The 23,037-nt window shown below is 38.2% G+C and overlaps 1 protein-coding gene across 6 annotated transcripts in view; it reads right to left on the reverse strand.

The window, feature by feature from the left end:
- Window positions 1-23,037, reverse strand: part of RAPGEF5 (Rap guanine nucleotide exchange factor 5) — a 219,423-nt gene that overhangs the window by 43,574 nt on the left and 152,812 nt on the right. For all 6 annotated transcript variants that reach the window (XM_059933978.1, XM_059933979.1, XM_059933983.1 and 3 more), the window contains 2 exons: window positions 3,204-3,282; window positions 628-772 (listed from right to left, as the gene is read on the reverse strand). In XM_059933978.1, coding sequence (XP_059789961.1) covers window positions 628-772; window positions 3,204-3,282 — 224 coding nt within the window. The remainder of the gene's footprint in view (window positions 1-627; window positions 773-3,203; window positions 3,283-23,037) is intronic.

The raw sequence follows: 23,037 nt of genomic DNA on the forward strand, positions 1-23,037 counted from the left end.
CCCCTTCTCTGTGTTAACTTGCACAGCTAATACGGTTTTGGTGGCCAAAAGAATCCAACTGTTTACAAACTATCTCCAGAGAATCATCGGTATTGAAAAGATATTGCAGCCTACTAATGATTAGACACATTTATCAGCTTATCCAATTTCAAATGTAAATCTAGGTTAGTATCTATTTTATAAGTTATTATTGCTTTAATGTCTCAAACTATACCAGGTCCTGAAAAGGTTTCACAATGTATACATTGTCACTATAGGTTTTAAATCATAAATGTTTTATCCCATTATTGTAGATATGGGAATTGTTAGTTTAAAGTTATAATACATCTCAACATATTAAACAGTATCAAGCTTTAAAGTAAGTTTTATTTTATGTTCCTTAATTATTTCATTTGCAGTCAAAATTCCCATGACTTATATAAAATAAATAACCTTAAATGAGTGACTATAAAACTTACCTTCTTCTATGTAAGGAATATCAGGCTTCAGAGGTCAAAACAAATTAATACTTTGAATCATAACTTCAATATTACAAACAAGTTAAATGACTGTAACCTACGAATGAGATTTTTGAAATCAGTCATTTGGCATAAAAGAATTACTCAATAACTGGATGTTTTACATTACCTTTAAAAACATTTTTGAATGTTCATCTTCATGTAGCCAGTCTTTGTACAGAGCAATCCACTGGGAAACAAGATGCAAGACCTTCCGTTTCCGACAAGGAACATCTGAGTTTTCTTCTTTGCCTTGATACTTCTTAGCAGAATAGGTGCAAATGGTTAAGAAAATTACGTTGTTGCAAGTGAAAAATATGAAGAGATCCGTTTATTCTTGCTTTCACAAAATATGCTAAAGCACATTTTCCAAAAAATCTACAAGTACCTGAATATGCAGGAAGAAAAGAATATGTGTAGGGAGAGTAAAAGGTGTGCACTGAAGAGGGTAAGCCCAGGAAAACGATTTACATAACATGGTGGCAGGCCGTGAGGATAAGGACTGGACCATAGAACTGACAGCTGCTGACATAGCTCCACAGGCAGCATGGGTTAATGCCACCTCCAAGACACCCTAGGTGGCCCACTAATCACAAGAGATTAATGGGCTCCAAGAGATCTGGCCTCACTACATAGGTGGACACTGTTTCCATAAAAGTTAGATCAGAACTAGGCCAGATACACTTTGATCATCAGAAATTCACGTTCTAAAGTAGCGCCAAATGAGCACGGATTTCTGGAGCATAATTTGTGATATGATTCAAAAGCTCACCCTAGGAATTTATGTGAAAAAAAAAATGGATAAATGTGCAAATGTAAGTAAAAAAGGGCTGCTAATTTTCATTTTCACTGGAATAAAAAAATATTGAATAGGAATAACCTAAATGCTTCAACCACTGAGGACAGTTAAATAAATTACTGCATATCCATTTAACGGGCTTTTCTATAGCCATAAAACTGATGGTCCAGCACTATATTTACTGACACAAGACATTCACAGTATACTGTTAAGTAGGAAAGCAAGTAAGAAAAGTATACGTTAGGATCATCCATTTCTATTAACTATGCTTATTTATATATTCATTACCTGGAAAGATATATACTGATAGTTAACAGTGGCTTCTTAAGGTAATGAGATTTCAGAGAACATGAATTATTTTTATTGTACTTATAAGCATTTCCCAATTTGTATACAATGACTATGTGTTAACTATGCTGTTAAAATTATATAAAAATAACAACCTCAAAGGCAACATGCTTAAAGCCTTAGGAATGAGACAGAAGCTTGGCGCTTTCCAAAACAACCTAGCATTTTTGCCCCCCAAATTATCATTCTGAGTATCTTGGACACGCTGAAAAGTTAACTAGAAATAGAAAATGCTATGATACCAAACACAGGTAGGTTTTGGGGTTACTGGACAGGATTCTATATTCTTTAATGCTGATATATAATTGCAAAATAGGAATCAATTCTGTATCAGGCTTTGTAACTATTTTAAAACATAATTCAGTCACTGTCTCCCCAACCTGCAAAAGGACATCAAGGACTGAATGGATAAAAAAGATGTGGTACGTATATATACAATGGAATACTACTATATATATATAAAAAACTGAATCACTTTGCTGTACAGCAGAAATTAACACAACATTGTAAATCAAATATACTTCAATAAAAAAATAAAATAAAGGAGAAAAGTAATAGCTAACCCTGAACATTTCAGAATGGCTATATCTGGAGAAAAAATACTTATAATCCTTGTTATGTCACCATGAAATTAAAGCAACTAACTCAGGAAAAAAAAAAAAAAAGTACATCAAGGACATCTGATTTCTTTGATTTCTACCTGTGAAACAAACTCAAGCAAACACAAAAAGAATCTACTGAAGTATCATTTCTTCTAGTTTTTCTCTTGAAAGGCATAATATAAAGATTTATCTTACATTATTTCCACTTATGCAAATGTTCTTTTCCTCTTTTCCTGTAACTATCATGGCTTGACTAATGATAAAGAAAAAACTCTTCCTTAAAGGTTGTGAGGCAAGACACTCGTTCGGAAATTTTGAGTGCCTTTCCTTGGCGTGGCTTTCCAGCCTTTGATCTGTTGCATCTCTTCTAGTTAGTGTATGCAATCCTAAAGCCTCCTTAACTGGTCATCAACCTTCTAATCACATCCATCATCCTAAGACAGCGTGCCCTGACAAAGCTCTGAAACGATGACAGTTGATTACGGGGGTAAGACCTCCCAAGTGGGGAATCCTTGTCTCCCCCGGGATACTTGCCCAGAAACACACTATCACATATGTATGTTTTCCCATCACATGGTCTGGCACTAACTGACTGATTGTCTTCTAAGTTCAGTTATTGCCAATCCACTCAACCTCTTGACTCTGGTGTTTACCCAGCAGGCCAAATTCATCTCCAGATTCTGAAGTCTTGAGATGTAGGTTTGAAGAAAACATAATATCGACAGCACAATTTACCCACGACGTAGAATGTGAAAACAGCAGCTCTGCATTCATTTCCAGTTCCCCCTGCCTAGTCTGTCTCATTTCATCTTTCACCTTGGCTATCAAGACATGAATATTTAACACAGCCACACTCTACCGAGGGGTTGAGTAAATGAAGAAAGGCAGTTAATTCCTAATGTGAGACATCTGTCTGAGAGGAAGCCGACACAGCATCCTGAAGTTAATGAAGGATATTGCCTCAACAGCGCCTGGCACAAGTCGTCAGTTGTCATGAAGACTGTGTACGTGAGAAGGAAGTCATCAAGCAGGGTCTCTGCAAAGAAAGGAAAACAAACACAAGGTGAGCAAATCAGTGATAAGAGGGGCAGCCGCTTAGCCAGGCCCTGGAACAGTGTGCACAGAAGAAATATGACAAATGGTGGTGGCAGTGGGAGGGCTGAGGTTAGGAGAATTTTAGCCACAAAATACGTTATTTAGCAAAGTTATTTTTTAAAACTCTTTATATAGAACGCCTCAAGCAATGAGATTTTTTTTTTTATTACAAGGCTCTCTAAACATACAATTTTGTCACCATTTTTTCCTTCCCTAAAACATCACCTATATTTTTGGGTATAGATGTTACAGAAAACCAATGCATAAAAAAAAAGTGCTTTTAAAAATAAATTTTGTAAGATTTCTGAAGTATGTACTCCAGACCTACAGGGAATGACGCTTATATGTTCTAATAAATAAAGGCTTTCTAAATCCATTTACCTAAGTCTAGGACAAGAACAATGGATAATAAAACCCAGAGTACACACGTCAGGTTCCAAGGCCATTCACCTGTATCTCTCGAAAGCATCTGTAAGAAGCTGGGAAAGTGGTGAGTGACTTTCTTATTGTTGTGAAGAGAGGCAGAACTAAGTCCAGTTAAAAATGGAAAGAGAGAGCAGGTAAAATGGATCATGACATACTCCCTCCTAATTCCTTTTCTACCTCTTCAACCAACAAAAACAGGTTCCACTGTTATTGCCTCTTTGCCTGAGTGTTCTTCGAAAAGTCCAGCTTACACATAATATGGAACTGCTAAACAGGCGAAGTGACCTCCAATAAAATTTCAAAAATGATAGAAAAGATTTACACTCAGAATGCAAAGTAGACCTTTTGCCATAGTAGTCTTTATCCAATCTCCTTACCTTGAAATTCATTTTAATACATTCTTTAATTCTCATATCATTTACATTCTGGATATCAAATTTTTAGCTATTTGAAATAGTAGAGAATTGTAAGAATAGTGAGCTTGTACACTAAATAGCATTGATGCTCTCTTACACTACAAATGTGGAAATAGAAAGAACTGTCCAATACAGAATGCTATAGCTCTATGCTGAAGATTAGAAAAATTCCAGAATTTTAGAAATAACCAGCAATGTTTCTTTAAAAGTTATCAATGCAAAACAAAAGGCCGTGTTGAAGAACACAAAATTCTGATAAAACGAGGTTGTGAATGACACCTACAGTCCTATATCAACTGCAGGGGTTAATTTATTTCCATGGTTTGTTTATGCTGCAAAATCTCAAGATAGTCCTGATCCACACACATAAGTGGCTGCAAATGGTAAAGGCTGACCAAAAAAGCTTGCTTTCTAGTTGCAAGAGGCCCTTAATTAAAGTGAACCAGAGGTGTTAATGAAGAGCATTAGGTAATTTTTCTCAAAGGTCTTTATTTTTTTTATAATAGATAAGTAACAGTATTCCTCACTAAAGAAATTAATTTGACAAATGGCACCTAAAATGTAAATTAAGCCTAAACTTATAATGTTGTATCACACCGTGGTATGTGAACAGTCACTGGTCTAACCCACTATTACTCTGTGGAAAAGCAAGTTCTCAGACAGATGTGCCTGGGCCTTGCTGGGCATATATTAAGCCCAGTATAGGAAAACTGGGAATGTGGCTGGTTGCACAACTGGGTGTGAGTGGATATGCACAGCAGAGCTAGGAGCTCTCTACCGGAGTCCCTGTTCACAGAAGTTTCCGGTCTATGCGCAAAAAGGCAGAAGAAGCTTTATTGTAAACTCTACCCCCAAACTAGGTAACCTGGCAGCACAAGTTAATCACTGGCATCCTAGTGAAAAATTGGAATGTGTATGTGAAATTTTGTGTCTCTTTCATTACAGTGTTTTATTTTTTATTTAATTTTTTTTTTTTGGCCACACCTCCAGGCTTGTGGGATCTTAATTCCCTGGCCAGGGATCGAACCCATGCCCCCCTGCAGTGGAAATGCAGAGTCCTAACCACTGGACCACCAGGCATTCCCTCATTACGGTGTTTTAAATAGTTGAAATTAAGATCCAACAATGGCATAATGTCTGAACCCCTAGGATATTTTGGAATCCAACCTGAAAACTATCACTCTGGGATGCTACTACACAGTTATGTTCACAAATTATAACGTATCTCTGTACTAAACATGGTTGATGAGAATCCTTAGCTTCTCTGGTCTGACTGGAAATTAAGTCTTTTTTGCATTCAATGTTAGATACAGGCAGCAAGGACCATAGAGCAGCCTAGAACCTAGAATCGACTTCAGGCTTTCCAATGGGCCCTTACAGACTGGAACCCACAATATACAGAAACCACTGGGTGACGGCACTGAGGACCTCAGACAATTCAGCATGTAAAATTCTTGGTGTGACACTCGGGTTCAGACTCTTTGGGATGTTCTTACACGTAGCTAATTTAGTGAGGTGGGAAGTATTCTCTAATCAAGATTTCCTCCATGAATAGCTCAGATTAAAAAGAGCACCATTGGGCTTCCCTGGTGGCGCAGTGGTTGAGAGTCTGCCTGCCAATGCAGGGAACACGGGTTCGAGCCCTGGTCTGGGAGGATCCCGCGCGCCGCGGAGCGACTGGGCCCGTGAGCCACGACTACTGAGCCTGCACGTCTGGAGCCTGTGCTCCGCAACAAGAGAGGCTGCGGTGGTGAGAGGCCCGCGCACCGCGATGAAGAGGGGTCCCCACTTGCCACAACTGGAGAGGGCCCTCGCACAGAAACGAACACCCAACACAGCCATAGATGAAATAAATAAATAAATAAATAAATGAAAGTCCTCCTCTTAAAAAAAAAAAAAAAAAAAGAGCACCATTAACTTTGATAAAAGCATTCATTTCATTCTGGAAGAGCCTTAGATAATGAACTGAGTGGCTGTGAGAGTTTGGTTGGATGGTGGCAAAACCATTTGGCATTCAATTCAATTAATCAGCTCACATAAGATAATATTTTGTTGAGGGCTTTGACCCAGAAATGCTTATTTCCCCTAAGCTACTACCATATTTAATATTCAACAGCATTTATCTAATTATCTCTCTGCCATAGAAATATTAATTAAAATAAAAACAATGATGCTATATAAAAACATCTCCAGTTAAAAACCTAATGAATAGAATAGCTAAAAATCCAATGAATAGAACAGAGTCCCAATACTCCTAACTCAAATCTTTCTCTAACTACCATATTGTTCTGAAATTTTTCTGTACACAAAGAGCTTTCCTTTATTCCTTTTCAACATTGGTATTCTTTTTTTTGCCGCATATGAAAGTAATTGAGTGATATAATCAAAACAACACACTTCAAATAAAAGTGCATTTTATAATATCCATGCTTCAAAAAAGGCTGTCCCACTGGTGTTTAGAGATATTTTTAGAACCACAATGGCTATATAAATGATCCCCTGAAGACTATTAACCAACAATGGCCATTTAGAAAGACTAGCAAATCCACTGGCATCCACATTAAAACACTATAATTATCTATTATATTATATACTGCTTAATTAATAGTAATTTAAGACTCTAGGTAGAAAAGCACCTTTGTGTATAAAAACATCTTTCATTTAAACACATTCATAATTGCCATACAGACTAACACTCTGAATAAAAAGATGCATTCATTTTGATTTCTAGGTTAATGAATACTTAGGTATTAGTGTACAAAAAACTTTTCTTTGAAATTCTATTCTTTAAATCAATCACTAAATCTAATCCCAAATTCTTGGCTTATTACTGACAAAAATACTCAGCCATCCTTTCGGGAATACTCCTCTTCTTCCCCCAAATAACAAAACATTTTGTAGTGGCTTTTTAAAATACAGGCATTACTCTTTGCAGTATAAAAGTAACATGCTAATAACTATCAAAACTGGAGGGCAAATACTATTACAGTTTTAAGAACAATGTAACCTGAAATAAAATATATCAATATGCTGTCAAAATCTAAAGACTTGATAGAAATGGCTCTAAAATTCAGGTCTATAATTAGCCATAATGTTAATTAATACAGAACTTTCCCCTATCATTTGCTATTGTTTTAACTTTAAGACATAAGAAAAGAATGATCTATTTTTATTTGATTTTACTTGAATGTATTCTTCTTATATACATAAATTTTAAAATTTTCTCACTATCACTTTAAGTGTATCAAGCACTAAAAATTTCCATTTTATTTCTGCAAAATACAAGTGTTTCTAGAATATCCCAGAGTTGTGTCAAGGTGGAACGGTAATTGGTTTGGTACGGACTCTTTTTATAGGTTTCTGTTATATAAATTTAATCAAATTAAAGAAAATGGTCTAAATGTTTCCAAAAGGTCTAAGCTTAATGCCTTTTTTTTGGGGGGGGAGGTAAAAAAAGAAAAAAACAAAAACATAAAAACGAACCCTGAAGTCTAGAAATCATAATGCGTATAGGGTGACTTAGAAACAATTAGAGAAATCTACCTCAGTTATTTTTCAACACTCGCCAGCAAAACGCACTGCCATAATGAAACCACTCACCCGTTAAAGTGAATTACCAAGAAAGCAAATGAAAAGAGTTTTGACAGACAACTGCCCATAGGAACCATTTAATCTAAGTAAGGTAATGTGAATATTCAACATTTCTGTACTAACTCATATCCCCTAAAGTACTGTTAGTAGTTTTGCTTCACGCACATTTCTACTTGAGATGCAATGAAATTTAAGGTGCTCTAAAACATGCTCTACTTAACCTCTATTCCAAGGAGCCAAGAAAAGCTTTGTACATGAAAGCGCCCATTTCTGGCCCTGGAATGTTACAACTTACCATTATTTTTTGAGAAGCAGTGTCAAAATGTCCATGTAATTTGATTAAGCACAACAAAAACAACTTAATGTTCATGTATGAATCATAGGTTAAAGTGCTGTGCCACCAATACAAGCTCTGCTTCTTGCTCAGTGTATTTTACATTTCAAAAAGCAGTATTCATGACCTCAAATGCAGCTGTTTACCACAGCTTTTAAATTCACTCAACTCCTGCAGACTTTTACAATTTCACCAGAGTCTTGCTTAGCCATTCTAAAACTGTCACATCTTGATCTAGTTTTATTTTTAGATATTGGTTGCACAAGAAAGGCTTATTCATTTAATGCTGTTTCTACATCAAACCTGGAAAGTCATCCCTTTAATGACAGGAACTTATGATACGGACTGCGTGGCACTCTTCCAATAATGAAATCCGTTTTCATTTTAACGTGTTAAAAAAAAAAATATGGTTTTGGAATCCCACCACATTTCTTTAGGAAAGAGTGATTTGAATACAGCAGGTTTTATGTTCTTGGCTACGTGTAATTGCACATGCTGCCTTTTAAAAATGGCACTAGAAGCACCATGGAGTATTAACAGCAGCACTTTTATCTTCTCTACACAGAGAAAGGGTCACGTTTGCAGGTCACTCTGTTGTTACGGAGTGGACGGGCCCCATGAGCTCCTGCTGTCCCAGCCCCAATCAGCTGCTCTCAGTGTCCAGGCACAACTCATGTATCTGCCAAGTCTGCTGGGAAGCTCAGAACACAGTGTGAAGCATGCAAAGGGAGTCAGAGAGCTGGATTCCTACCTGGGTAGCCTTGAGCAGAGTACCTAATCTCTCTGGGCCTTAGTTAAATCATCCACCGTGAAGTGGATGTCACATCCACACCTAGCAGAGTTGTAGCTGAGTTAAATAGGACAGCTAACGCATCTGGCAAAGAATCTGGCATATATCAAGCACGCAATAAATACTACCTGTTCTTTATTTTCCTAAAATAAAATTATTTATGTCTGTCCGGTCCCAGTTCTCCAAGTGCTACCAGGCAACCAACCAAAACTGTGTATCGAGGAATGACTATACATAAGGCATTTGTTGAGGCACTGGGGGTTGATACAGGGAAGCACAATGCTGGTCCATGGCTTCAGGCTTATAATGAGAAAGGGAGCTGAGACGTGTATCCCCATGGGATGAACTAAGTAAGGTAACACGGCAACTGAGCAACACCAAACATAGATGGTACAGGGGATGAAGGAGAGACTCCATATGCCAGGGAAGGTTTCACCAAACAGGTGGCGTGTGAGATGACCTCCGAACTTCTGAGCAGAATTGGTGGAGAAAGAGGTGAAGGATGTGAGCAAAGGAGTGGGTATGGGTGTGTGTCTGTGGCTGAGTCACAAACCTGTGGCCTTTGAGCCTTGTTTTGCCCTTAAAGATGTTTTCTGTTAGATGACAATATTTAAAAATCAGAGATCTGGCAACACCACGTCCATATATCAGATGGCAACCGTGGTTTAGACCTGAGTTGCGCTCTTTACGCAGGGTGCCCTCCCCAGTTTAGCACAGTTCTGCTCTGGTTGACTTCATTCGTTCACATGAACTGTCTGGGAACACGCGAGCATATAAGTCTTAGTCTATGGTACAGTTGTGAAACAGTAATGGAAGAGTTCACATGGTGTAACTGAAAGTAGAAAAGTAGGTTGGAGCCAATTCCTGGAGTGTTTTTGAGCTCTAGACTAAGGAGCCTCGGGCTCGTTCTATAGGAAAAAGGAAGTGAATGAAGACTTTCAAGGTGAGAAGTGACAAGAGATGCAGATTACACTTGCTGCATCCCGGAAGTCCAACGGGATACAGGAAGAATAAGAGGAGGGAGGATGAGTTTACTTTTAAATGCATTGAGCTTGGGTTGCCTAGGTTACTTTAAATGGAACTATTGAGCAAAATTATCCAAGACCAGCGTTTGCTAAAGAAGGCCGGATGAAGATGGGAGCAACTGTATAAAGAGAGTGCTTGGGAACAACATGAATTCTCAGTGACAATCCTAGGAAGATGTAAGCAGGAGGTTGGGGGTTGAGCTAGGGTGGATGTTCATATTTGGGCAATGGTGGGAGAAAGATGAGTTTAAAAAGAGAAGAAATTGGAGAATTGGGAGACATAAATGTGACAGAAGCCAACAAGAAAGAAGGACTGGAAAAGAGAGCAGATCCTAAGAGTCAAAAGTTGCTGGAAGGAGGTCCATGAGACAGAGCATTCAAAGGCCACTGGATGTGGTGTGTGATGGTCCCTGGTGTGCTGGCTTTAGAGAGGTGCCCCTTAAGTGGTAGAGGCATACTCTAGATAGACTGAAGAGAACTAAGGATATTCTTGACACTCAGCTCTCATGCCATCTAGCACACTGTTTCTCCCCAAAGACTCTTCTTGTGGTTGTGTAGCTCACTGATCAGTAACAGCAGGTGCTCTCACAAATGAGCCAGGAAGACAAATTTCTTCATGATCAATGCAAGTATCATTTTACTTAACAGTATAGATGAGAACATGGGAATTGTCATGGGTATGAAGCTTTCAATACCAATCTGCCAGCATCTACCAATAAAAATTAATATCCGGTTCGAAGATTCGCTCAGTTTAACATAATCGACCTGAGTTGCTGCATCGTGTATGATTAACATCACATATGCATTCTTAAGCTACAAACTGTGCTCCTAAGTGCCTGTCAATTAAATATTCCAAAATGTCATGAAACAAAGAAAAAATAATTTAAACATTAAATCTTAAATCACCCAATCCAAAAATGGGCAGAAGATCTAAATAGACATTTCTCCAAAGAAGATATACAGATTGCCAACAAACACATGAAAGGATGCTCAATATCACTAATCATTAGACAAATACAAATCAAAACTACAATGAGGTATCACCTCATACCAGTCAGAATGGCCATCATCAAAAAATCTACAGACAATAAATGCTGAAGAGGGTGTGGAGAAAAGGGAACCCTCTTGCACTGTTGGTGGGAATGTAAACTGATACAGCCACTATGGAGAACAGTATGGAGGGTCCTTAAGAAACTAAAAATAGAATAACCATATGACCCAGCAATCCCACTCCTGGGCATATACCCTGAGAAAACCATAATTCAAAAAGAGTCATGTACCAAAATGTTCATTGCAGCTCTATTCACAACAGCCAGGACATGGAAGCAACCTAAGTGTCCATCAACAGATGAATGGATAAAGAAGATGTGGCACATATATACAATGGAATATTACTCAGCCATAAAAAGAAATGAAACTGAGTTATTTGTAGTGAGGTGGATGGGCCTAGAGTCTGTCACACAGAGTGAAGTAAGTCAGAAAGAGAAAAACAAATACCGTATGCTAACACATATATATGGAATCTAAAAAAAAAAAAAAAAATTGGTTCTGATGAACCTAGGGGCAGGACAGGAATAAAGAAACAGACATAGAGAATGGACTTGAGGACACGGGGAGGGGGAAGGGTAAGCTGTGACGAAGTGAGAGAGTAGCATTGACATATACACTACGGAATGTAAAATAGACAGTGGGAAGCAGCTGCATCGCACAGGGAGATCAGCTCGGTGCTTTGTGACCACCTAGAGGGGTGGGATAGGGAGGGTGGGAAGGAGACGCAAGAGGGAGGGAATATGGGGTATATGTACACGTATAGCTGGTTCATTTGTTACACAGCAGAAACTAATGCAACATTGTAAAGCAATTATACTCCAATAACGATGTTTAAAAAAAAAATCTTCAATCAGAAGTCTCAGGCATGGTTATTCCAAGCAATAACTCTAATACTTGACTCAACTTAAAACAAGGTATGATATTTTTATCTCCTGAGCACTAAGAAGAATCTCTATTGTCAGCTTTCTTTCAAAACTTGAAATATATCACCATTCTGAGTGTTAACTTTTTTTCCCTTGGTCATTGTGAATCATTAGTGCTGAATTTCAGACAAGTAAAATGTTATTTATTTACTAATTTACTTTTGTTTCTGGTTAAAAGAAATTTTATGGACACTAGAGAGAAGTTATTTTAAATAAAGTTTAGCAATGGATAGTCAATTGCCTATTTTAAACCTAAGAATTAAAAATCTATTCTGCAAAATTACTCATTTAAAGGAAACACAACTAAGGCTCTTTCTAAGCAATGTGGCACAAGATCTTATACAAACTGAACACCTCCAATACAAGAAAATTTACTTTAATGTATATTGCCTGTGTTTGAAAACATTTCTAGGAAAAGTATTTCAACCAGTGACTGACAGCAGACATGCCTCTGTGTCTGGTTTCCAGAACAGTCATTAGAATTCTTTCTTTCCAGTATCACATGGCTGCTATCTTTCTCACACAGGTGAAAGGGAGACTTGTGGTTTAGGGTCACAAAGAAAGGTTTGGTCGAAACGGATGACCAAACACCTATTACTTAGGGCTGAGCACAGGGCTCTCTGCTCTGGTGAAGACAAAGTTTAAGATAAAGTCTCAGCTTTTGCAAGATTTGGAATTTGACTGGTGAGATCGTTAAAGGACCACAACGGGCAGTCTACAAGCTCCAGCCTGATGAAATCCCATCCATGTGAATGTCTGAGCGGACCTCCATACCCCACCCCTGCCCACCACTGCCACCCAGCACACATGTTTTAGCCCCAGAGAGCCTCAAACCATGCTTTGAACCACACCTATTCCTTACCGTGCCCCAGGAAGCCAGCGGTGGCTTCAGTAGGTGATGGGGAAACGTCGGCTGGTGGGAGGGAAGACAGTAGCTAGTCTGTATGAAAATAACCATACCAACCACCCTTTATGGACCACACATTGTGGGCTGTACCACAAGCGTCACCCACATGATCTGTGTTCCTCATAACCACCTTAGAAGGTAGGTCTTATCTTTAGCGAGATGATGACACTGAGACTGAGATAAGTACAGAGAATAACCACCGAGTTAATGTTGGAAGGGGCCTACGTCCCAAGGCGTGCTGAGCCACAGCAGTGGCTCTCACTGCACAATGTTCTCCTGAGGGTGTGGATACAAACCGTCATGTCAGGGGTGAGGGGAAAGGAAGTACAGGAAAGTCATGGAATCCTGGGTTTGGACAGGGAAAAGCATCATAGATAGGGAACCTGGTCTTTTTATTGGCCTTGAATTGCCAAAGATGGCCCTCTGACGTCTTTTTCCACCCATGCGCATGCTACAGTTCCTTTATTCCTACTGAAATTTTGTTATTTTGTTTTTATTTTCTAGCAAACACCTGGCAATAGCAAATAGCTATAAGAGATCAGCCAATTTACTTCTCTAAAGATGGAAATGACAATCACATGGAAGGATTAAGACAGTCCACAGATTCATAATGTTTTTAAGATATTTTAACGACCAATTATACATATTTATATTTTTAAAAATTGAAATGTGAAGGCAGAAAGGAAAACAATTTTTTAAAAAGGTCAAACCATAACACTCTTCCTTTTCTTCTACATAAACTTCTCCGTATTATACATTATAGATACTGAAAACCATTAGTCACATTACATTTTGTTCACTCTTTCCCAAATCAAAAGAAGTGACTTGCATGTCAAAGTCTTGGCTATCCCTCACCTCAGTTATCACCTGTCAGCCCAACATCTGGATCAACAGACCATTAAACACGTATCAACTGTCACTGGCCAAGATATTTTTACCTTTTGGCTAAAGGCACTCATACATATCCCTTGTCTCAAATGGTTCTAAGAAGTCAGTTTTGTTTTAAATTAAATGTACTACTTACAAGCCTACAAACATCCTTAAGCCTTTCTGTTAGCATGATTCACGGTGATTTGACTCACACAGGTATGTAAAGGGTACATATGAGTTCTGAAATATCACCAAGAGTACAATAATATAATTATATAAAACTGTATACTATAACCTACTCTTAAAAGAACAAATTTAATTTGTGATATTGTTAAAAACCTTCTTCAAAGCCATATGACATGAACTATTTCTTGTTAAATTTATTTCATGAAAAATATTTCTAACAACTGGAAGGGAGAATTTTGGAGTGAAAAATGCAGAATTCTCTAGCATGAATTCAGGGGCTCAAATCACACAAGAAAGGTACTTACTGGTAAGTAAACCTTGAGAATTAAGAATACATGAGATTATCTAATGTATAGCACAGGGAACTATATTAAATATCCTGTGATAAGCCATAATGGAAAAGAATATTAAAAAAGAATGTAGATATAACTGAGCCACTGTGCTGTGCCGCAGAGACTGGCATAACATTGTAAATCAACTATACATCAATTAAAAAAAAAAAAGAATACATGAGATTAGTGTCAATAGTCACTTGTTGAGAAGCATATAAGACTTAATCCAAACCACTTTATAGGCTTTTAAAAAGTGATTATACAGCACTTTAAATTACAATGTGTTTATATTACTTTGAAGGGACAGAAATATATAATTATGGCCTTGGGTCTAAAGTATCAAAACAAATGAACGTAAGCTTCCATTCATAAAATTTCATGCCATTTTCCTCTTCTTTAGGAACCAAACTTTGACTTTTCTTGGGCATACTGCTCCCCAGATAGCTTAAAACCAAACCAAACGAGACATTTCCCAGTCTCACTTGTAGCTAGATGTGGCCACAACTAAGTTTTGGTCCATGAGAGAGAAGCAGAAGCCAGGTGTGATGAACAGGTATGTTCTTAACTAGCTCCATCCTGCTACCGGGATTGTGGTGCTATATTCACTTTGGTTCGTGGGATGCAGGTCAGACTCTAGGGACACTGGAGCGAAGAGCTGGAAGGAACCTCACTCCCGGCTGATTTCAGAGGGGCCTTACCAGCTCTGGACTGCATTTCTTTCTTTTTATTTTCACATGAGACAGAAGTATACGTATACCTGTTTATGTCACTGTTCGAGATTTTGTTATATGCAGCCATGCCTAATCACAAATAATACATACACAGAAAATTTTCAGGAACTCAAACACACGATCAGTAATGTGGTCTTGTGCTCAAGCTTCTCAGCTATCATAAGCAGGAAAAGTACATTTAAGGAGAGAGGAGTGTTGTGAATCTATCCTGATCTCATTACTGTGGATTTGTAGAATGTGCTGATGCAGACACATTTGCCTTTTATGTTTTTGATTATTTTTTAAAAGAACAAACAACCTCCCCAGAAGACTGTCGAACAGTGTAAACTGTCATAATAATTCTGAGAGATGCACTCACAACATGCCAATCAGCACTGGCAGAACCTGAACTTACTAAAATCTTTCTACAAAAGTCATCAGTGGTAAAATGAAAATGACTTTGCAATGCCTTCAAATTCAGATCAAACTGAACTAAGACACAAGAAGTCAGGGCTTCCCTGGTGGCGCAGTGGTTAAGAATCCGCCTGCCAATGCAAGGGACACGGGTTCAAGCCCTGGCCCGGGAAGATCCCACATGCCACGGAGCAACTAAGCTGGTACGCCACAACCACTGAGCCTGCGCTCTAGAGCCCGCGAGCCACAACTACTGAAGCCTGCGTGCCTAGAGCCCGTGCTCCGCAACAAGAGAAGCCACCGCAATGAGAAGCCCATGCACCGCAACAAAGAGTAGCCCCCGCTCGCCGCAACTAGAGAAAGCCCGAGCGCAGCAACAACGACCCAACGCAGCCAAAAATAAATAAATACATAAATAAATAAAAAAGAAAGATTCTTTAAAAAAAAAAAAAAAAGAAGTCACATTTCGTATGTTCAATTCTTGGGAAAAGATCCAAAATTAGGATGAAAATATCTTCACCCTGTTCTTCTTTCTTTTCTTAACAAAATCATGACACTGGATTTACAATATCTATAAGCCTGCTACACAAAAACAAACTATGTGATATCAAGCAAGACAGGAAGAAAATTTGAGGGGAAAACCTAACTTGCTCTATGTACTATGTAAATCTTTCTTCATAACAAGTCTATTTAAGGCACATTCAAAGGGATGTAGCAAGAAGGAAAACACCAGATGCTTTAATATTAGAACTTCTATCATGAGCCCTGATATATACAGCCACTCACCTAAAACCCTGTTCATTTTTAGACTGAGAATTTAAGTAGAAATATCCAACCAGGCATGAGATGGGCAATTTTAACTGATGCTTTTCATCTTCACACTAAGTGAAGCTCATTTACAGGATTAAAAGATTTAAAAATTAAAAGTCTGACCAAGTATCCTGAATGCTGAAAAGAAGGATAAGTCTGAAGCAGAAAAGGATACAGGATGGCTCTGAAAGTAATTTTCTGTCACTATTTAGATTACAGCAAGATATTCTGGGGATTACAACGTGATATATTAGTTTTCCACACTTTCCGTTCACACATACCTACCAATTCTGTCTAATTTCATATTTATTTCTGAGATTTGGGGGAAGGACTGCCAGCCAAATAGCAGCCTTAAGCACAAGGCAAAAAGCTGCAAACAGAATGAAAAGAATGGTTTCAACTGTAGAGCAAGAAAACCCCAAGGGCAAAAAATGAGGATAATGGGAAATGGGAGGGGAAGGTTATAATGAGAAAGACTGCAAAAAGAAATGAGGAAAAGCTCAATTATAGGTATGTTAAAGGCAAAAATTCTCCCACTTGAAGAACATTCCTTTTAGACATGTGCTTGTCAATTACAGCAATTCTGTGGCATTGCACCCTTTACATGAAGCCATAATTTGATTGAAACATGCTGTGAGAGATTAACATACAGGGATTATAATCAACAAATTGCCATTTACTAGCATTCCTTCCTCACACTTATAAGACTATCTAAAATACATATTCTTATATAGAAAAATCACTTTTTTCCCCCATTTTCTGATAGGATGCTAAATTTTTGACTGAGGACGATGTCACAGCATTAAAAAATACAGACAAGAACATCTGATAATCTCACTTTAAATCCATCAACTGGAGAGATGACACACAAGATCTCTGAGGGAGAGAAACAGAGGGAGAGAGAAAAGAGAGTTTTTTCATCCTTTGAATTGTCTTAAACACAGTCTCGAGTAATTTCATGTGCTGATGTTACTTTAAAACTATGATTCTGCTAAAATTACTCGATTGTCAGACTCACTTTTGACATAGTATCTTGTCTCCAGAAATTTCAGAATGTGTTGCTTCTTTCAATTCGCTGCTCCAAAAATACCTGACTCACATCACACATTTAAACAAGTTTCTGGAAATACAGCGGGACGCTGGCAAAATCACAAGTGTTTCTACTAAAGTACAATATCAAATATGCCAGTGGACCCCAAATGCACTGAGAAAATATGGCCATTTTTAAAACTTTAAGACTTGAGAACAGCATTTTCTTTTTAAAGAAACAAAAATCCATTTTCCTTTTAAAAAGAAAAAAGAAGAAATTTATAAGAACAAAAATCAGCACCAAACTGAGAAACTGTGCTATAGAAATTATAGATTATAGAACTATAGATAGAAAAATAGAAGTAGCAGCCTTTGTTCTTAAAGGGTATATATTAGGGAGACAAAATATGAAGGGAAAACTAAACAAAGCTATTATCTTTCTCAAATGCATCTTTATGAGAAAAACTACAAGTTATACCGGATTTGTGTTTAAAAAACAACCTTTAGGGACTTCACTGGTGGCGCAATGGATAGGACTCCGTGCTCCCAGTGCAGGAGGCCTGGATTCTATCCCTGGTTGGGGAACTAGATCCCACATGCATGCTGCAACTGAGGAGCCCGCCTGCCGCAACTGAGACCCAGAGCAACCAAAATAAATAAATAAATAAAATATTTTTTAAAATTACAAAAAAAAAAAAAGGGAACCTTCACCCTATGTCAAAGAGACTATACGGACTTAAGCCAATATCTTATTCATGTAATTATAAAACCAAAGACTATTCTACATGAACTTTGTGACTTATTAGAAAGGGCCTTCATATTTTACATTTAAAAACAGACTAATTTTATCTCTTATGATTCTTTGAAAATTGACAATTTATGTACATATTTATGGCAACTCTCAGTGTACCAGAGTATTTTATTATTTGTAATAATTTATCCACCAGCCATTCTAGGAAATTAGAAAATTACTGAAGATTTACATAAACTTGGAGGTGATCTCCTATCAATTAAAATAGAATTAAATGGTATTTAAAAAAAAAAAAAAAAAGAAATTTACTGAACTACAAAGAAAGAAATACCTAAGGTTCCCCACAGTTGTCTATCTAAAAAGATGAGTACCAAATTGAGCACCTGAGTTGGAGGAAAAGCATTTTAGGGGAAGCAAAGAAAATGTAAACAAGGGGAATAAAGCAAATAAAATGTGCAAAGGTGAATAAAGGAGAAAGTCCATTCATTTCTAAGTCTTCTGCTCTGGCTACAGTTTACATAGGAAAACCCTCATGGTTTGGGGGGTTGAGGACATCACCACCAGGACAGACTTCACAGAAACAAGAAGTCACATGTGTATTTCATCTAGAACATAATGTGTGAAGGAAACTTTCAAAGATCCTCTATCTCACTTCCCAGCTCTAGGACACAGCCTTCCCTCTAGCCCATCAGAAAGTTGTTGATATTTTCCTTAAAAGTATTCAAAGAAGAAAGTCTAAAAACTCTTCTTAAGATGCACAAGTTTTTCAAAATCCTTATAGTCAGGAGACTAAAGATCTAATTTCTGAGGTAATTCTTGCCCCTTGTGTATTTCATTTTCCATTTCCTATTTCCTATCTTCAGATCCTGCTGAAATTAATTTCTCACAGCCCTACAATATTTCAGTTTGTTTCTAGGGTGCTCTAGACTTATAGTTGAACTTTAAGTATTGGAAGAGATCATGTGGAGTAAACATGAAAATGATGCGATTTAATAAACGCACTCCAATGATCCAGTCTCATTCTAAATGGGGATTGTTTCCCTGAAAAGTAGGCTGTACTCCTCCTTACATCTTTATCCATTAAACATCTTCTTTTGCCCATTGGTTATGCTGTAATGAAAACTTCCACATTTTCATTATTAATCAGTGTACATTAATGACCTTATGCTTCATCTATGTCTCACTTCATTACCAACAAGAGTATTAATTAACCCACAATCTACTGGCAGTGTAAAAGCATCAATTCCCTTGTTATCATATATAGTATCACATGTTCAAAGGTGGTGTGAATAGATTAGTTCAGAAGATGAACACCTCAAATGAAATTCACAGTCGTAATCTGATTTTTAATATTATCTCATGTGAGTGGTCTGATACAGCATCAGCTGCAACTAGGACCTCTTCCCCCACACCCCCTTTCTTGTGTAACCTTCTTGAAGCAGTTAGGCCACCCAGTGGCCACCTTGCTCACAGGTGGAAACCAAGAAGCAGGTCTTTGTGCTGGAGATTAGCTCCCTCTTAAGTGGCAACTGAAGCACCTGATTTGGGGTTTATAGCTAGAGTCGAATGGTAGGTTTTTTATTTCAGTTCTGCCTTTCATCCAAGATTTTAGCCACTAGACAAAAATGATGTCTAGGACAAAGCTAGGAATGTATCTGGGTTCACTTCCAGATTCAAATGACCACTCTATCTCTGAAGCAGCTTAGTTAACTTCTGCTTTAGCATCTATGTCCATTAGATGGAGATAATCATCCTGTACAAGCATCCATCTAATGGAGAGGATGTTTGGATAAACAGAGTGGTGTCAAATCCTGGCTCTCAAATTTGGAAGGGGCCTCAGATGTCATGTGGTCTAAACTCTCTGATTTCATAAATGAGGCAAATGAGAAAGAAATTTCTACACAATTCTAATTATCTCACCACTTAGTATTAATTTATAAAGTCTTCCAATGCTTCAATTACAATCAGCAAAAACATTACATTCTCCACATTAGCAATTAGGAGAGAAGCTAAGGGAACTGCCAAAAAACCAAACCAAACCAAACCAAAAGCACAAAGATTACAAAGCAGAACAGAAACCATATTCTAACATGAGCACTTTTACTCCTAGTTCTCTCTCGATGGCACTTTGGGGATTTTCATTGTCACCGTGGATCGCTGTTTCAAGCCTTCCCTTTATCTGAAAAAACAAGCCTTCTCTGGACAGTGGGGTTCTCATCTGCATCTGAGGCACACCCAGGGCACCTGGAGTCGGTGCTCATGAATTTATTTAGTCTTTCGTTGACTTTTTCATTAGCATGTATGCAAACAAAATTAACCTAATATTTAACACTGACAGTTTCATAAAGCTGAAAAAGACCTCAAGTGGCAACCTAGTCCAGTTATTTGTCCCTGAGAAAGCTACTTTCACAGGTCAAGAAGGTAAAAGGCTGACATCAACCATTTCCACGGATGCAGAGTCTATGGCTCTTAGCTGTCGCCAGTACCATCAGGGGATACTTATATCTACTTCCAACACCTTTTACATCTTTTATTTATTTTTTCAACTAAGTCTATTTCCTTTGGTTCTGAACTTTGCTGAATAGGATCAGACATTTCACATTCATTCTCTATACTACTTTAAATACATTAAAATATCCTCTAGCTTCTTCATTTTTAAAGACATGTGGATACAGTTCTCCCAAATTTGTGTCTATAATGAGATTGGTTATTTAGCACCACTAACATCCACCACTCTTTCCCTATTTGTTTTCTGTCTGACTCCCTCCACTAAAATGTAAGTCCCACGAAGGTAAGGAGTTTGTGTGTATTTTGTTTACAGTTGTATGCCCCACAGCTAGAACAGTGCCTACATAAGAGGTCGAAGATATCTGTGGAAGGAAGGAACTAAATTTTTCTATGGTATTCATTCACCCGCATATAGAAACTGAACACTCAAATATGCACTGCTGTATTTTATTACAGAAGCAGTGTATAAAGTTAAAAGTAAAGGAATTACAGGGGGAGGGCCAGTATAAGAGACAGGATGCAGAGTATTTCATCACTGGGGGAAAACCGCTGCTTTTCTCTAGCAACGGACTGTTTCTGAATATCCCAAAATGGCCTGGTAGTAAAACTCTCTGCAAATGGATATTACTGGTAGGTGATAAATCAAAGCTATTCTTTGTAAATGTTATAGCATAATTTCCCAAAGGAACTTAAAAAGTTTCCCATTGGACAAGGTTATATACAAACACACTTAAATCCACTGAGCCTTGAATTCCAAGCCTGCTACCCCATCAACATTCTAACTGCTCTCTGAGCAAGGCTGAAGAAACACAGCAGTAAGACAGGGCAACATGAAGTCAGGCCAAACCGCCTAAGTCCTCGTGCAAAGCCTAAGTGATGGTGGAGTCAGCATAAAACGACCGCAGGGTTAAGGTCTCCTCCAGATCTAGAATTCTACGGTTCTGTGACATACTTTGAAAGGAAAGGGGTTGATATAAATCTCTTTAGATCAAAGCATTTCAGTGATGAAAGATATGTCAGAACTCATCTCATGTATAACTTGCTCAAGGTCTCAGGTTGGTCTATTAATGGAGCCCAGATCTGGGACCCAAGGCTTCAGAATCTCATTTTAGTACACTTTCTACTCTGCTGCGTGCATATTCTCCTTCCTTAGAACATCATTTCTTACAGAAGTAAGCATTCTTGGCTGTGAGACTGAAGGACCACCCAGAGATCCCTGGAGTGTGACAGAACCCTGGCAAAAATCTAAATGGGTTTTGTTCACTATTCCGTCACCTCCTCATTCCAAGAACTGAGAGCTAACAGCTGTGTGGCCAGTACCTCTGTCTGCTCTGATTGTTTCCTTTGTTTCAAAACCATTTCAGTGGATGGACCAGCAATGCAGGTTTGTGAATTTTGAACTCAGGCTGCAGAGGCTCTAGGGCAGGGACCAGTGGATATGAGGCTGGACACAGAGATCAGGAGAGGGAGTGGGGAGGGGAGGTGGAGGAAAGGAGAAATGACGCCCCTAGCTCTCAGGGGCAAATTTATAACTATTAGACACTTTGAATATGTCTCTGAAAAAAGCGGAGAGACAAAGTCATTGTCCTAGTTCTGTGGCTCTCACATCTGTCTACGTATAGCATCATCGAGGGAGCCTTCAAAGCCCCTAACTCTTAGGCCCCAACTCAGGTCAACTGAACCAGGATCTCTGGGGTGGGACCCAGACATTGATATTTTGAAAAATGCCCCATGTGCTGCTAATGATACAGCCACAGATAAGATCCACTGGTCTATTACGTGTTACATGATACCACAAAAATAAAAAGATAAATCCAAGATAATTTTACATGCATGTTAATTGCACAAAATCATGGAGAGGCTTACCACCATCTAAAAACTTCTGTGTCTACCCGCCAAAAGTTTTAGTCCTGCAAAAGCCATGCAGCCACAGGGTTATAAAGGTCTTGCCACCTGCAAAAGAAAGCCTAGAAGAGAAGCACCAAACATCTTTCCAGAAATCCTAAAAGGTAAGGAAATTAAGGAAGAAGTTCACCTAAATTGTCTTCCGTATTTTCAATGATCAGGAAAAAAGGCATTCTTAATTTTCCTTCACAAGAAATAGGTATCAAGTATTTAGGATACGCTTGATGCTGGAAAGGGAAAGAAGATAAAAGAAAATGAAAAATGGCTTGCCTGCCCTAGCTTCACTCAAGCTTCCATCAGTGCAATGCTCCAAAAAAAGCCATTAAGCTGGCAATGGAGAATAGCTTTGGGACCCTATCAATTAAGTGAGACACCCTATGCTATAAACCAGGTACTTTCACGGAGGTGGTTGCCTCGTGAAAAGGTAAAGGGACTCACTTTCTCCATGATGTAATCAGTCTACCAGGTGCTGTTGAAAGTACACCACCCACACGGAGGCATCCATGCCCCCCGTGGTCAAAGCAGGATGAGCAGACATTTCCACACTGAGTGCACAATATACTGAACGATAACCTCATGAAGTAAAAAACAGCCATACCTGGAAGAAAGCAGGTCAAGCCTAATAAGAATCGGCTAATAGGCTCTACCTGTTCCCACTATCTTATTCTCTGCTTGTTTTTTCTTGAAAACCTGTAATCATAAGCAATTTGCTTCAAAAA

The sequence above is a fragment of the Balaenoptera ricei genome, chromosome 9 (assembly GCF_028023285.1).
Source record: "Balaenoptera ricei isolate mBalRic1 chromosome 9, mBalRic1.hap2, whole genome shotgun sequence".
In the NCBI taxonomy this organism is placed as follows: domain Eukaryota; kingdom Metazoa; phylum Chordata; class Mammalia; order Artiodactyla; family Balaenopteridae; genus Balaenoptera; species Balaenoptera ricei.